Here is a 15285-nt window from a genome sequence, read left to right as displayed (position 1 = left end):
TGTCAGTTTTTTTTTTGAGCAAGCACAGATTTGTATTAATTTATTATTCCTTCATGTAGTTCTGTCAGTATGCCTCCGTCGTTATAGGGCTTACCTTAGTCTACCTGTTTCTCTTAAACAGGGTAATTCCACATGTCTAAGTCATGTTAACTCTACACGCCTACTTAGTTTCACACCTTTCAACTGTGCAGCTGTCTGTCAGTGTTCCGGGCTGTGGAGTTAACAGTGGCTTAGGATGTGTACCCAGTCCAGTCTGTGAGTGCGGAGAAGAGGATAGAGATATATATCCCATACATATATTAAAATGCAGCTCAACGTATATGTGGTTGTTTACTTTGCTAAAATTAGACAATAGTTTAAATAAAGACAAGCCATCTCAAGCAAAAAATAAAAAAATGCCTTTATTTTAAAATCAAAAGCTTTATCTTTAATAAATTAGAAAGATTAAGGGTGCAGACAGGTTGTTTATTAGCTTGCTAATAATAGTGTTACTTTAATGAGTCACTGTATATATTTTTTTCACTAGACTCATTAAGACTACGCCTTTTTGCACAATTTTATCTAGAGCCATGATTGGCACAGTAGAGGTTGTTCTCTTCCTTTGTAAAAGGCGGCATTGGCTAAAGTTGGCAAGGGCTGACAAGTATAAAACCACATCAACAAATATTGAAAACTGTGAAGAAATAAAAATAGAATTAACATACACGGCTTTTAACAATTTCTTTATATTAAAAAAGGTGCAATTTGTGGTGTGCTAGATGTACACTTAACCAGTCATGATTTCCTAGGAACTCAGCATCTAGTTAACATTTACACAGCACAAAGTTTATACAGTACATATCTTGTAAAATAAATACATCAATGCTATCTTCAGACAAATACTGTTTTGAGGTTACCAGGAAATCTTTATCCATTTAGTTCATAGCACAGTAGCATTAGTAGACAGTAACTTAGCAGAAAAATCATAACTGAGTAGTGCAAAATATCTGGATACTAATATATATATATATATATATATATATATATTTTTTTTATTTATTAGACAAAACAAAAAAAATTTTTTAAAAAAAAACAGCACTGCAGGTTTCATAGACGGCTGGAAACTCACTTATGTTTAAATAAATCATACACCATTCAAAAGCCACATATTGTAAATATTCATAAAGAGAAAATTAAATATGAAATATATTATTAGTCCAAACTGGCATCATTGCATGAACGTGCTATTTTCTAGTGAGCAGAATGATTGATGGTTATTTCTTAAAGAAACATTAAGCCACTATTGCAGGGTTTATAGGGCCAGTGCATAAAATTGCACAAATAAATTCCATTTTCTTTTCAATACATTTTTTTAAAAATTAGAATATAATTTTTAATATTGTAACTTAAAGACAGTCTCCCTTGCACAGATTAAGCAAAAAAAAAAAAAAAAAAGTAACGTTTTAATGCAAGGATGAAATGTATTTGTATATATGTTGCAAGAAGCCCTCTTTGAGAACTAGGAGAAAAAAAAACACTTGGTAGCTATCTATAAAAGATACATTAAAGGGACACTGAACTCAATTTTTTTTTTTGCGATTCAGATAGAAAGTTGCTTAAAATTGCATGCTCTAATTTACTCCTGTTATCAAATTTTAGTCATTCTCTTGGTATCGTTATTTGAAAAGCAAAAATGTAAGTTTAGATGCCGGCCCACTTTTGGTGAACAACCTGGGTTGTTCTTGCTGATTGGTGGATAAATTCACCCACCAATAAACAAGTGCTGTCCAGAGTCTGAACCAAAAATTGGCTGGCTCCTTAGCTTAGATGCTTTCTTTTTCAAATAAAGACAGCAAGAGAATGAAGAAAATTTGATAATAGGAGTAAATTAGAAAGTTGTTTAAAATTGCATGCTCTATCTGAATCACAAGAAAAAAATGTGGGTTCAGTGTCCCTTTAATCTTATATGATAGTATGTGGCCATTTTCAGGAGCAGCAGGCTTTTGTTTATAAATTCCCTTTACACAAAATCAAATATGCAACACAGTACACTAAATAGATTTCTAAACTCTAGTGTTTGCCCCTGTTGCACGATAAACTTATTATGCTACTGAAGTTATATATTAGAAGGGAAAATGGAAATCATCTATCTTAAAATGTAATGCATTCTTCTAAATATATCCATTTTGGTTTGTTTTACACTAATATCTGATACGTACCCCATGCAAGCTTATGTTAACCATAAAATATTAATGAGGAAGCATATGTAAATGCCATAGCAGCAAACTGTCCTGTGCCATTGTAATAACTTTCATTTACGTATGTATCGGTTTGCTAACATTGTGCACATAGCACATTTACTCCAACATCGCCACTACTAGTACTAGCTTACTGAATGCACACCTGGTGTTACATAGTATATGCAATGCAAATACAAAGGAAAACATAACCACATAATATAAAGGAATGGAGCTGAGCACTACTTCCGTTTGCTCTTTGTGTCTGTTGTTTGGAAAACACTTGAAGCAGACATGAGATTCTCAATGTACTGTCCAAGAACTTGATTTTCAGACTTCAGTTTCAGGTTTTCTTCCTTAACTGCATCAACTCGTGCAGAAAGATCTAAACATGTGGAGACAAACAAAAAAGTAATTAGCATAAAATTCAGCACCAATGTGAAAAACATCAAAATAACAAGGGCTGGCTAGACATTGTACCAAAATGTTTTAAACTAAATAGTCATTTGTTAAGGATATATACACATGGGTAGGTGCACTGCTTCTACTGGTATTATAAAGCAGGGGTGCCCGGACATTAGCGAGTCGTGATCTACTTTTTGTAAAATTTGTCACCGAGATCTACTTATGCCAGATTTAAGAAAAAAAGTTGTACATGTAGCATACTCCAAATGCTAAAAATCATGGAGGTCTTGTTTGTTCACATACCTAAGACACAGGATTAATGACTTCTATGGGGTTTTAAATAACTTTAGTAACTCCAATAAAAAGGGCACTCACAGGACTTGACAGTAGTAGAAACAATCTTTATTTTATATAATTCGACGTTTGGGCTGTAAATCTAGCCTTTTTCAGGACAATCTAAAAACATAATATACATACAACAATGAAAACAAACAAAAGAAAAAATAAACCACCTTAATTAAACATTGTGGTTTATTTTTTTCTATTTTAAAGTTTCGGGAAGTTTGTATCCCCTTCATCAGAGACTTATCAAGGGATTGATTATGTCAGAAAGTTTGCAATTTTAAACAACTTTCCAATCATCAAATTATCTTGGTACCATTCGCTGAAGGAGCTAGCTGAACACACCTAGTGATTCAATTATAAGAGATATATGTTTGCAGGCACCAATCACCAGCTAGCACACCCAGTAGTGCAGGATATGTACATATTTTTCAATAATGGATACCAAGAGAACAAAGCACATTTGAAAATAGAAGTGAAATAAGAGTCTTAAAATTACATGCTCAATCAAATTTAAGCAAATTTATTATTGGACATTCCTATCCTGTTAAAATAAAGAAAAAAAAGTATGTTTTTCCACTCAGAGTGTGAATCATGAAAGTTTGACTTTACTGTCCCTTAAACTGAGGCACCAGCTCCTACTGAGCATGTGCAATAGTTAAATGTATAGATGTATATGTCTGTGATTGGCTGATTGCTGACGCATGACACAGCAGACAGGCAAATTAAAGTTTGAAATTTGTCAGGAAAAAAACAAAAAATGTACTTTTAATTTCAAATGAACAATAAATACAGTATTATTACATTTCCTTTATTATGCATTTGTTTGGTATTTACTAGTCCTTTAAACCTTTGGCTGCTAAGCCATTTCCCACCTGGGTGCCAAGTTTTTTTTTTTTTTTTACTTTTTAAAATATATTTTTAACTTTTTTTTTAGATCCCCAAGACTTATACTGTTGGAAAGGTTAGGCGATTACCCGAGATACAGGCTTCTAAGCAGCATGCCCCATCTCCCTATATTTGTCCATTTTAAATAAAGTTGCGCCCGTGAAGCCCCTCTCTCTCTATATATCTATCTATCTATCTACACACACACATATATACACAGAAGGAGGCACTCATTGGTCTTTTAATAAGTGAATTTAATCTTTAAAGCGTGACGTTTCGGGGGGGCACTCCCCTTCCTTCCTAGTCTGAGGAAGGGGAGTGTCCCCCCGAAACATCACGCTTTAAAGATTAAATTCACTTATTAAAAGACCAGTGAGTGCCTCCTTCTGTCCTTATATTTAACCGTTGGCACCCTGGCAGCTGAAATTCAGGTGAGAGTGCTCTCTTTTGAACAATATATATACATACACATACATACATACATACACACTGCCACTTGACAGAGAAAGAAAAGGACGTGCTGGAACATCAGTGCTTGATTTATTTATATGCTTTAATTTTTAATATGCTCATATTTACTGGATTGCAAATACCTTCCCTGGTACTGAGGAGTGGACTATAAGTTTCTTTATTATGGCACTTATGGGCAGTTTTATACATGTGTAAAAGCGCCACCTGATTGTCAGAGCATTGTTATCCACTGCTAGAGAATGATACTAGTCTCCTATAAGGCATAGCTTTCTACACAAGGTTTGTTGTTCTGGACATTTAATTGATGTCCCAGAACTATCATTTTTTTAAATGTTTTTTTCTATGCCTATGAAAGAGGAAAGTAAATTATTTAAATAAAAAAAAAACGTCAAATATAGCGGCTTTAGTGAAATGTTTTGCAAATGTGTAATATTTATCAGAATGCAACAAATAATGTTCTATTTGTGACAGCAATTAGCAAGCAGATTGATTTTATGTATTGCTGACCCCTATGAGCAAATCAAAAGTAATTTAGCTCTGTGTGCTTCAGGGAAACTATGTAGCTTTAAGTGCCACTTAAAGATCACATTTTCCATTTCACAAATTATAAATGTTGTTTATGCAAGTCCATCTACAGGCCTGCCATTGGTGGTATGGTAGTTGGTAACTGAGCTCCCAGGAACACCTGGGCTTTGACTCTTATCAGTGCTATTTATTATTACATGCTATGTCCAGCGTATATGGTGCCATAGATTTGTGTGATGATTTGTGTCACTTAAAACTACATAGTTTCCCTGAAGTACACAGAGCTAAATTTCTTTTGATTTGCTCCATAATTGGTAAGCAAAACTACCATTTTTAGAAAAAAACAAAAACCCTGTATGAGCTATATAAATGGATCATCTACAAAACATTTATGCAAAGAAAAATCTAGTGTATAATGTGTCTTTAATATTTCTAATTACATAAGGTTACAGAACCTTGGCTCCACACAACTGGCAAACCTAGATTGTTACCGTACCTTCAAGTGTGTGCTGAAGTTCCAAAACCTGGTTAATCAGCCGTGTTTTTTCTTCTAGTTCAATCTGATTTTCTACCTCCAGAGCTATTAAGAGAAAACAGCACAATTAATGTCTATATCAATTGATTATACATTGATTTCCCACATCCTTTAAATCTTGGTCTATTACAGGAAGAACTCACGATTATAAATAATAATGTATACACATGCTCCTATGTTTTGGACAGGTTCCTAGATTTTGAAAAAAAAATGTCAAACTCATACACAAACACACTAGTTTGTGTCTTCTTACATACAAACATTTTTCACCAAATCAATTGATAAATGCTACTCTCATAGTTATATATTGCTAAATCAGTCTAAATGAGGAGGAAATAATTTGGTCCAAAATATATAAAACATTCTCGTCTTCAAGAATACTAGGTCACTGTCCCAGAAGCAGAACTTTTTTTCACTTTCTGCGATGAGATTTTTTTTAGTTAAAAATTTTCTGCAGGTCATTTTGAAATAGAAATCACTTCACTATGGTCTCTTCATGCATACCCCACTGCATATCAATATCACCCTGGTCTCTTCATGCATACCCCCCTGCATATCAATATCACCCTGGTCTCTTCATGCATACCCCCCTGCATATCAATATCACCCTGGTCTCTTCATGCATACCCCCCTGCATATCAATATCACCATGGTCTCTTCATGCATACCCCCCCTGCATATCAATATCACCCTGGTCTCTTCATGCATACTCCCTTTCATATCAATATCACCCTGGTCTCTTCATGCATACTCCCCTTCATATCAATATCACCCTGGTCTCTTCATGCATACCCCCCCCTGCATATCAATATCACCCTGGTCTCTTCATGCGTACCCCCCTGCATATCAATATCACCCTGGTCTCTTCATGCATACTCCCCTTCATATCAATATCACCCTGGTCTCTTCATGCATACCCCCCCTGCATATCAATATCACCCTGGTCTCTTCATGCGTACCCCCCTGCATATCAATATCACCCTGGTCTCTTCATGCATACTCCCCTTCATATCAATATCACCATGGTCTACTCTCTTCATGCATACCCCCCTGCATATCAATATCACCCTGGTCTACTCTCTTCATGCATACCCCCCTGCATATCAATATCACCCTGGTCTACTCTCTTCATGCATACCCCCCTGCATATCAATATCACCCTGGTCTACTCTCTTCATGCATACCCCCCTGCATATCAATATCACCCTGGTCTACTCTCTTCATGCATACCCCCCTAATATACCAGTGTTATACTTAACAATAATATAACTAAACTGCAATTTAAATATAGTCTGTTTCCGTTGATGCTTTGCTCTGACTTTGGCATCATTTCATTATAGTTGTATCATGTATGTTTTAACCTTTACAAACAGCCACAGGGGTTATATAATACATCTGCTGCCTGTGACTTTATATGGTTTATGATATCACACAGAAAACATAGCACTCAAGTGTCGCGCTATGGAGGGAGGGGCGAGTGTCAGTGTGCAGGAGCAGAACACCAGTACGTGAGAGACATTTACAGATCCCCCCCAGCTGCCTTTTCTGCAAACACTTGTAACCCTTCTCCTCCCCGGCTCAAAGTGTTAATAGCACCGCAAAGGGAAAAAAAGTGTTATCCCTGCTGCGGTCTGCTTGTGAAGACTGTTAGATTAAAAGTGATGTGTGTGGGCGGAGTTTTGGGAATTGCCGATTCCCACTTTTGATAATCAATCACAATTGCCAAATTACTAGACACACAACCAACCGGTATAAGCTTTCACAGTAGTGTTGTAAAAAAAAGAACATGAAGGCTGAAGCTAGCGCTGCTTAAAACTGAGACGGTCCCCACTCTCTACTGAAGCCCGAACCCAGACTGTAAACATTTTTTTGTGAATGTGAGCGCAGCCTTCATTTTCTTTTTTTTACAACACTACTGTGAAAGCTTATACCGGTTGGTTGTGTGTCTAGTCTAATTTGGCAATTGTGATTGATTATCAAAAGTGGGAATCAGCAATTCCCAAAACTCCGCCCACACACATCACTTTTAATCTAACAGTCTTCACAAGCAGACCGCAGCAGGGATAACGCTTTTTTTCCCTTTGCGGTGCTATTAACACTTTGAGCCGGGGAGGAGAAGGGTTACAAGTGTTTGCAGAAAAGGCAGCTGGGGGGGGGGGGGGGGATCTGTAAATGTCTCTCACGTACTGGTGTTCTGCTCCTGCACACTGACACTCGCCCCTCCCTCCATAGCGCGACACTGGAGTGCTATGTTTTCTGTGTGATATCATAAACCATATAAAGTCACAGGCAGCAGATGTATTATATACCCCCTGGGGCTGTTTGTAAAGGTTAAAACATACAAACAGCCCCAGGGGGTATATAATACATCTGCTGCCTGTGACTTTATATGCTTTATGAAACCACACAGAAAACATAGCACTCCAGTGTCGCGCTATGGACAACCGCTGTAGTGTAACCCTTCTCCTTCCCGCTCAAAGTGTTAATAGCACCGCACAGGGAAAAAAAGTGTTATCCCTGCTGCGGTCTGCTTGTGAAGACTGTTAGATTAAAAGTGATGTGTGTGGGCGGAGTTTTGAGAATGCCGATTCCCACTTTTGATAATCAATCACAATTGCCAAATTAGACTAGACACACAACCAACCGGTATAAGCTTTCACAGTAGTGTTTTAAAAAAAAAAAAAAAAAAAAAAAGAACATGAAGGCTGCGCTCACATTCACAAAAAAATGTTATACAGCCTGGGTGCGGGCTTCAGTAGAGAGTGGGGACCGTCTCAGTTTTAAGCAGCGCTAGCTTCAGCCTTCATGTTCTTTTTTTTACAACACTACTGTGAAAGCTTATACCGGTTGGTTGTGTGTCTAGTAATTTGGCAATTGTGATTGATTATCAAAAGTGGGAATCGGCAATTCCCAAAACTCCGCCCACACACATCACTTTTAATCTAACAGTCTTCACAAGCAGACCGCAGCAGGGATAACACTTTTTTTCCCTGTGCGGTGCTATTAACACTTTGAGCCGGGGAGGAGAAGGGTTACACTACAAGGGTTTTTCTGCTATTATTAACGCGCATCCCTGGCTGCACACTTACCTCAGTCGCAGAAGCAGTTCTGGCGGCTAAAGTAACAAATTTAAGTTATAAGCAAAGCATCTAATAAAATGTATCAATTTCATGAGCAGCAGCCAATAATGTGAAAGTAAAAATGTGCCAGTTGCTATGCGAAAAAATAATAATTAAAAAAAAAAAAAAAAAAAAACTGTTGAAGAAAATGATGTGCTTAACAGAACTGGCCATTCTTTCTGCAGGCAGGCTCCACTTTCTGCGATATTATCGCAGATCGCACTATGTTCTGCCTTGGGGGTCACTGTCAAGGATAAGGTCTTATCAGCTCTAAATATATATTTTAATTTTAGGGCCCAGCCAATTTTGATAATTATTAAGCTCAGTAATATTTTATCACAGTTTAATATCTTGAGTAAACAGAACGATCTTTAGTCTCTTTTTTAAAATATCCTATAGTAGGATGTTTCTAATTGCTCTCAGAAATGTTCCATACCGGTGGCACTGCTTACATGAAAGCAAAATGAAGTATATAAATTGCATACCATCCATATCTGAATTCATCAAAGCAGAAGATGGGTCTTGTGGAATTATCTGTAGTTTGGCAGAACAGAAATCTAAAGAAAGAAAAAAAAAAAAATATCTAGTGTAAGAATAAAACAGCTGAGAAATAAAAAAAGTTATATAATAAAAAAAAACATTTTACATGCTAGAGTGTATTAAAGGACAACTAAATACAGTAGAATATAATACCTGATGAATAAACAATAAAAGGCCATTTCAAATCAAAGTAAATGCTTTTGCATTAATAGTAGATTATATTTTCAAAGTTTATTCAATTTTCCCTCCTCCTGTATAATGTGAAAGCCATTAGCCAATCAAAAAATGCATATACATATATACTGTGCACTTTTGCACATGCTCAGTAGAAGCTAGAGCCTCAGAATGTGTGCATATAAAAATAGTGTACGATTTGATAATGGAAGTATATTGGCTTTTTTTTTCTTCTTTTAATTGCATGCTCTACCTGAATCATTAAACTTTCATTTTTACTTAATGGCCCTTTAAATTATTTACAAATCGATCATTTAGCTTTATTTTTTTAACATGACATAATTTTGCTTGCTGTATGCCACTTTTACTCAAAATTCGAATAATTAAGTAATGGTTATAGGAAAAAAAAGAACTATGTAAACAAGAGGTTTACTAAATGAACTAAAAATTTTAATTCTCCATTGTTCTCTCCAAAGACCTCATGTTCAAACACTTGCCACCTTGGAGAGAATTGTAATATATGAGTGTCTCCTTCACATACAGAACCCTGCATAGTCAGATAAACATATCTCAAGACAAAATTTGTGTTTCTACAAATTTTTGGAGGGACCTCGCCGTACTGACAAGACTTCTTAGATTATCTCACCTGAGCAAAGAGCTTTAGATCATCAGGCCCTAAGCATTGGTCTGAGTAGAGAGAGTGAGAAATATGACAACGACTTTGTGTAAATAATTAGACAGAACCTATTTTACACTGTCAACTTGTATACATTGCAAAAGATGTGCATTCAAAATACAGTTTCAAAAGCATATAATGCTGTAATTTTGTTAGCAAAATTTGCATTGTTTTGCATTCCAGAGACAGACCTCTTGAAAACAGTCTTGAGAATGTTTTGTAACAGCAAAGATAAGAAAAAATAAATAAAAAGGCAGATTTAAATTAAATGACAGATAAGTGCATTGTCCTATATCAAGCAATCACTGTGCAGCATGTAAGACATTAAAGGTTCATGAAACCCAATCCCCCGTCGTGATTCAGATAGAGCATTTGATTTTAAACAACTTTTCAATTGACTTCTATTATCTAATTTGTTTTATTCTCTTGGTATCATTTGCTTAAAAGTATACCTAGGTAGGCTCAGAAGCTGCTTATCTTATTGATGGCTTCACATGCCTCATGCTATTGGCTTACCAATGTGTTCAGCAACCTTCCAGTAGTGCATTAATGCCTCTTCAACAAAAGATACCAAAAGAACTAAGCAAATTTGAAAGTAGAAGTAAACTGGAAAGTTGTTTATAAATTGTATTCTCTACCTGAGTCATAACAGAAAAATGTTGGGTTTCATATCCCTTCAAATTACAGGAAAAGCAGGCAACATAAATAATGGAAATGCATTAGAAATTACCCATTTTATGTGGAATTACAATTTTAAGTTTAATATCCCTTTGCTAAAGTATTCACAAAATATATTAAATGCTTTAAAGAGTTTAAAGGCTCTCAGCTCTTTTTCTTTTTAACCCCTAGATTGACACCATGTGCACAGTGCTAACAGGGGTGCCGATTGGTTAGTATGCTTAAAGTATGAACAGTGCATATATAATTGAAAGCATGAAAAATAATGCACTGGGTTTGTGAAAACAACCACTAAAAACATTGTTTGCTGAGGAAGCAGTCCAGTGAAGACAATAGTGAGGTTTTATGTATGCATGTAATTGAAAGACAAATGCTCTACCCATTTATATTATTTTCTAACTCAGGTCCACATATTAGCTTAATAGCTGCACTTATATAAGCATCTGTTGATGAAATAAATGAGCCCAGTAAATTATTTACATAGTTAGGAAAATTTAGATAAGTGGTTAACAAATTCACTGCCCCTTTAGCATCTAAATCACACATAAGCTATAAGTCTATATTCCTGTACATAAAAACTCACTGCCATATACACAGCAGAATAACAGCAGTGTTCGCCACAGAAAAGCCCAGCTGGGTGGCATTATTAAGTAGCCAGCCGATGGCTGCACCAATCCGCAGCTAGCTCTCAGTAATACATTGCTGCTCCTGAGCATACCTTGGCACGGTTTTCATTGAAGGATACAAAAGGAACAAAGCAAATAAGATACATTAGCTGTTTAAAATTACACGCTCTGTCTGAATTGTAAAAGTTGGTTTCGTCATTGCGGTGCTAAGTACAGAGGGGCTGCGGGCGGAGGATTGCTAGTCTGGTTTTCCCAACGAAAAAGGTAAGTATTTAAAAAAACGCAATGTAAACTTTAATGAACAAAAGTGCCCCTGTTTTTAATAGTATTTTTTAAAAAACGCGGGCACTTATTCATTAAAATTTACATTCACTTTAATGTTTAAGAAGGTGATCAGTAAAATCAGCAGGGTACTGTGCCCACTAACTAGGTCCTGGGGGAACAATTTTAACCGACATTTAAATTGTGCGTTTACTGTCTCATACTTCCACACGCTAACAAACACAGCTACATAAAAGCAAGGGTTGATGTAAAACATACAGAAATGAATTAGTGTGTCATATACAGGGAGTGCAGAATTATTAGGCAAGTTGTATTTTTGAGGATTAATTTTATTATTGAACAACAACCATGTTCTCAATGAACCCAAAAAACTCATTAATATCAAAGCTGAATAGTTTTGGAAGTAGTTTTTAGTTTGTTTTTAGTTATAGCTATTTTAGGGGGATATCTGTGTGTGCAGGTGACTATTACTGTGCAAAATTATAAGGCAACTTAACAAAAAACAAATATATACCCATTTCAATTATTTATTTTTACCAGTGAAACCAATATAACATCTCAACATTCACAAATATACATTTCTGACATTCAAAAACAAAACAAAAACAAATCAGTGACCAATATAGTCACCTTTCTTTGCAAGGACACTCAAAAGCCTGCCATCCATGGATTCTGTCAGTGTTTTGATCTGTTCACCATCAACATTGCGTGCAGCAGCAACCACAGCCTCCCAGACACTGTTCAGAGAGGTGTACTGTTTTCCCTCCTTGTAAATCTCACATTTGATGATGGACCACAGGTTCTCAATGGGGTTCAGATCAGGTGAACAAGGAGGCCATGTCATTAGATTTTCTTCTTTTATACCCTTTCTTGCCAGCCACGCTATGGAGTACTTGGACGCGTGTGATGGAGCATTGTCCTGCATGAAAATCATGTTTTTCTTGAAGGATGCAGACTTCTTCCTGTACCACTGCTTGAAGAAGGTGTCTTCCAGAAACTGGCAGTAGGACTGGGAGTTGAGCTTGACTCCATCCTCAACCCGAAAAGGCCCCACAAGCTCATCTTTGATGATACCAGCCCAAACCAGTACTCCACCTCCACCTTGCTGGCGTCTGAGTCGGACTGGAGCTCTCTGCCCTTTACCAATCCAGCCACGGGCCCATCCATCTGGCCCATCAAGACTCACTCTCATTTCATCAGTCCATAAAACCTTAGAAAAATCAGTCTTGAGATATTTCTTGGCCCAGTCTTGACGTTTCAGCTTGTGTGTCTTGTTCAGTGGTGGTCGTCTTTCAGCCTTTCTTACCTTGGCCATGTCTCTGAGTATTGCACACTCCAGTGATGTTGCAGCTCTGAAATATGGCCAAACTGGTGGCAAGTGGCATCTTGGCAGCTGCACGCTTGACTTTTCTCAGTTCATGGGCAGTTATTTTGCGCCTTGGTTTTTCCACACGCTTCTTGTGACCCTGTTGACTATTTTGAATGAAACGCTTGATTGTTCGATGATCACGCTTCAGAAGCTTTGCAATTTTAAGAGTGCTGCATCCCTCTGCAAGATATCTTACTATTTTTGACTTTTCTGAGCCTGTCAAGTCCTTCTTTTGACCCATTTTGCCAAAGGAAAGGAAGTTGCCTAATAATTATGCACACCTGATATAGGGTGTTGATGTCATTAGACCACACCCCTTCTCATTACAGAGATGCACATCACCTAATATGCTTAATTGGTAGTAGGCTTTCGAGCCTATACAGCTTGGAGTAAGACAACATGCATAAAGAGGATGCTGTGGTCAAAATACTCATTTGCCTAATAATTCTGCACTCCCTGTACATATATCTGAGATCTATGAGATCAATTACGTATCCTTAGAATATGAAGTATGGTGTGCATAGATTTGATGAACTATAAGTATTGTACTTGCAAAACAATGTTGGGCAGTAATGATTGTTTAAAATGTGTCACAATTATTAACAATCAAATGTTAATAATTTAATGCATCTAATTTTTGCATGGGTGTTTACTTATAATTATGTTTTTAATCCCCGACCCCAAAGATAGGATAACCAAATAATTAAAGCCCCACTGCACACCTGAGCAGGCCACAGCCAGTGATTGGCGGCTACATGTGTATGCTGTTCAAAATTGGCTCACCAGCTGTGTCCTGCCCAGGAAATGCATTGTGTTCCCGTTACCAAGTGGGGCTAAGCAAAGGATAGATAAACTCTTAATATTGCACAATTATTTTGATAGCTATTACAGAACACAGTAAGCTAGAAAGTGTTCAGTTCAGCAGTATTCAAATCCACAATTTTGCACCTATAATTAACCCATAATGTATACACAGACTATCCACGGCATCATTAACCCATAATGTATACACAGACTATCCACGGCATCATTAACTCATAATGTATACACAGACTATCCATGGCAGCCTTAACCCATAATGTATACACAGACTATCCATGGCATCATTAACCCGTAATGTATACACAGACTATCCATGGCATCATTAACCCGTAATGTATACACAGACTATCCATGGCATCATTAACCCGTAATGTATACACAGACTATCCATGGCATCATTAACCCGTAATGTATACACAGACTATCCATGGCATCATTAACCCGTAATGTATACACAGACTATCCATGGCATCATTAACCCATAATGTATACACAGACTATCCATGGCATCATTAACCCATAATGTATACACAGACTATCCATGGCATCATTAACCCATAATGTATACACAGACTATCCATGGCATCATTAACCCATAATGTATACACAGACTATCCATGGCAGCATTAACCCATAATGTATACACAGACTATCCATGGCAGCCTTAACCCATAATGTATACACAGACTATCCATGGCAGCATTAACCCATAATGTATACACAGACTATACATGGCAGCATTAAACTATAATGTAAACACAGACTATCCATGGCAGCATTAAACCATAATGTATACACAGACTATACATGGCAGCATTAAACTATAATGTAAACACAGACTATCCATGGCAGCATTAAACCATAATGTATACACAGACTATTTATGGCATCATTAACCAATAATGTATACATATAATATCCATGATAGCGTTAATAATACCAAATTGTTAAATGCAATAATAACAAAATATACAGGTCTCACCTGCGAGTTAGCCGGTGATGTGCACAAATGACTATTTACGGCTACATACATAAACTGACACAGGGAACCTCCTCTGCGACACACAAGCAGCTCACGACGCAACACGCAAAATCAGTGTCAGGCGTGATGACGTCACACCAAACCAGCGCACTCAGTTCTCGAGCTACTAGAAACGTTGCCCAATGAATTGGCGAGAAACAATTCTTGTCGTTGTGACGTAAAAATTGGGGCGTTAACTTGTAGTAAATTTGGGCGTGTTGTGTGTTCGATCGATATGCATTGTGCAGATTCTGAACTTTAGCGGATGAGGTTGGGTGATGGCTGTTCATTGAGACCTGTGTTAAATTTTATGTTGCCAATATGCAGTGCTTTCCTTATAATTTGCCATCATTGAGGGCATCCTGCAGAGTCGGTATAAATGCCTTTAATATATTAATACCTTTAATATAATTAGAAGTTGCAAATACTACCTTAGATAATTTGTTATATAATTGTATTTAAAAAAAAGGAGCTAAGTACGGGGTAAAGTTATAGTGACATATTAGATTATTGCTAACCATACTAATGAAAATATAAAAACCAGTCAGGAATGAATTAGAGCATCTTAAATACATGAAATTGAGCACTCTTAAAAT

General features: G+C 36.7%; 1 protein-coding gene across 1 annotated transcript; it reads right to left on the bottom strand.

Annotated features, from left to right (window-relative positions):
• Window positions 1-376: 376 nt before the first annotated feature.
• On the bottom strand, window positions 377-14782 carry SCOC (short coiled-coil protein). Its single transcript, XM_053703691.1, has 4 exons — window positions 14651-14782; window positions 8987-9058; window positions 5344-5427; window positions 377-2601 (listed from the first exon to the last, which is right to left on the bottom strand). Exons 2-4 carry the CDS (start codon window positions 9003-9005, stop codon window positions 2459-2461), a joined length of 246 nt encoding a protein of 81 aa, XP_053559666.1. The 5' UTR covers window positions 9006-9058; window positions 14651-14782; the 3' UTR covers window positions 377-2458.
• Between the last annotated feature and the right edge of the window lie 503 nt (window positions 14783-15285).

This window comes from Bombina bombina, chromosome 2 (assembly GCF_027579735.1).
Source record: "Bombina bombina isolate aBomBom1 chromosome 2, aBomBom1.pri, whole genome shotgun sequence".
Lineage (NCBI taxonomy): Eukaryota > Metazoa > Chordata > Amphibia > Anura > Bombinatoridae > Bombina > Bombina bombina.
This window is presented reverse-complemented; position numbering and strand designations above follow the sequence as displayed.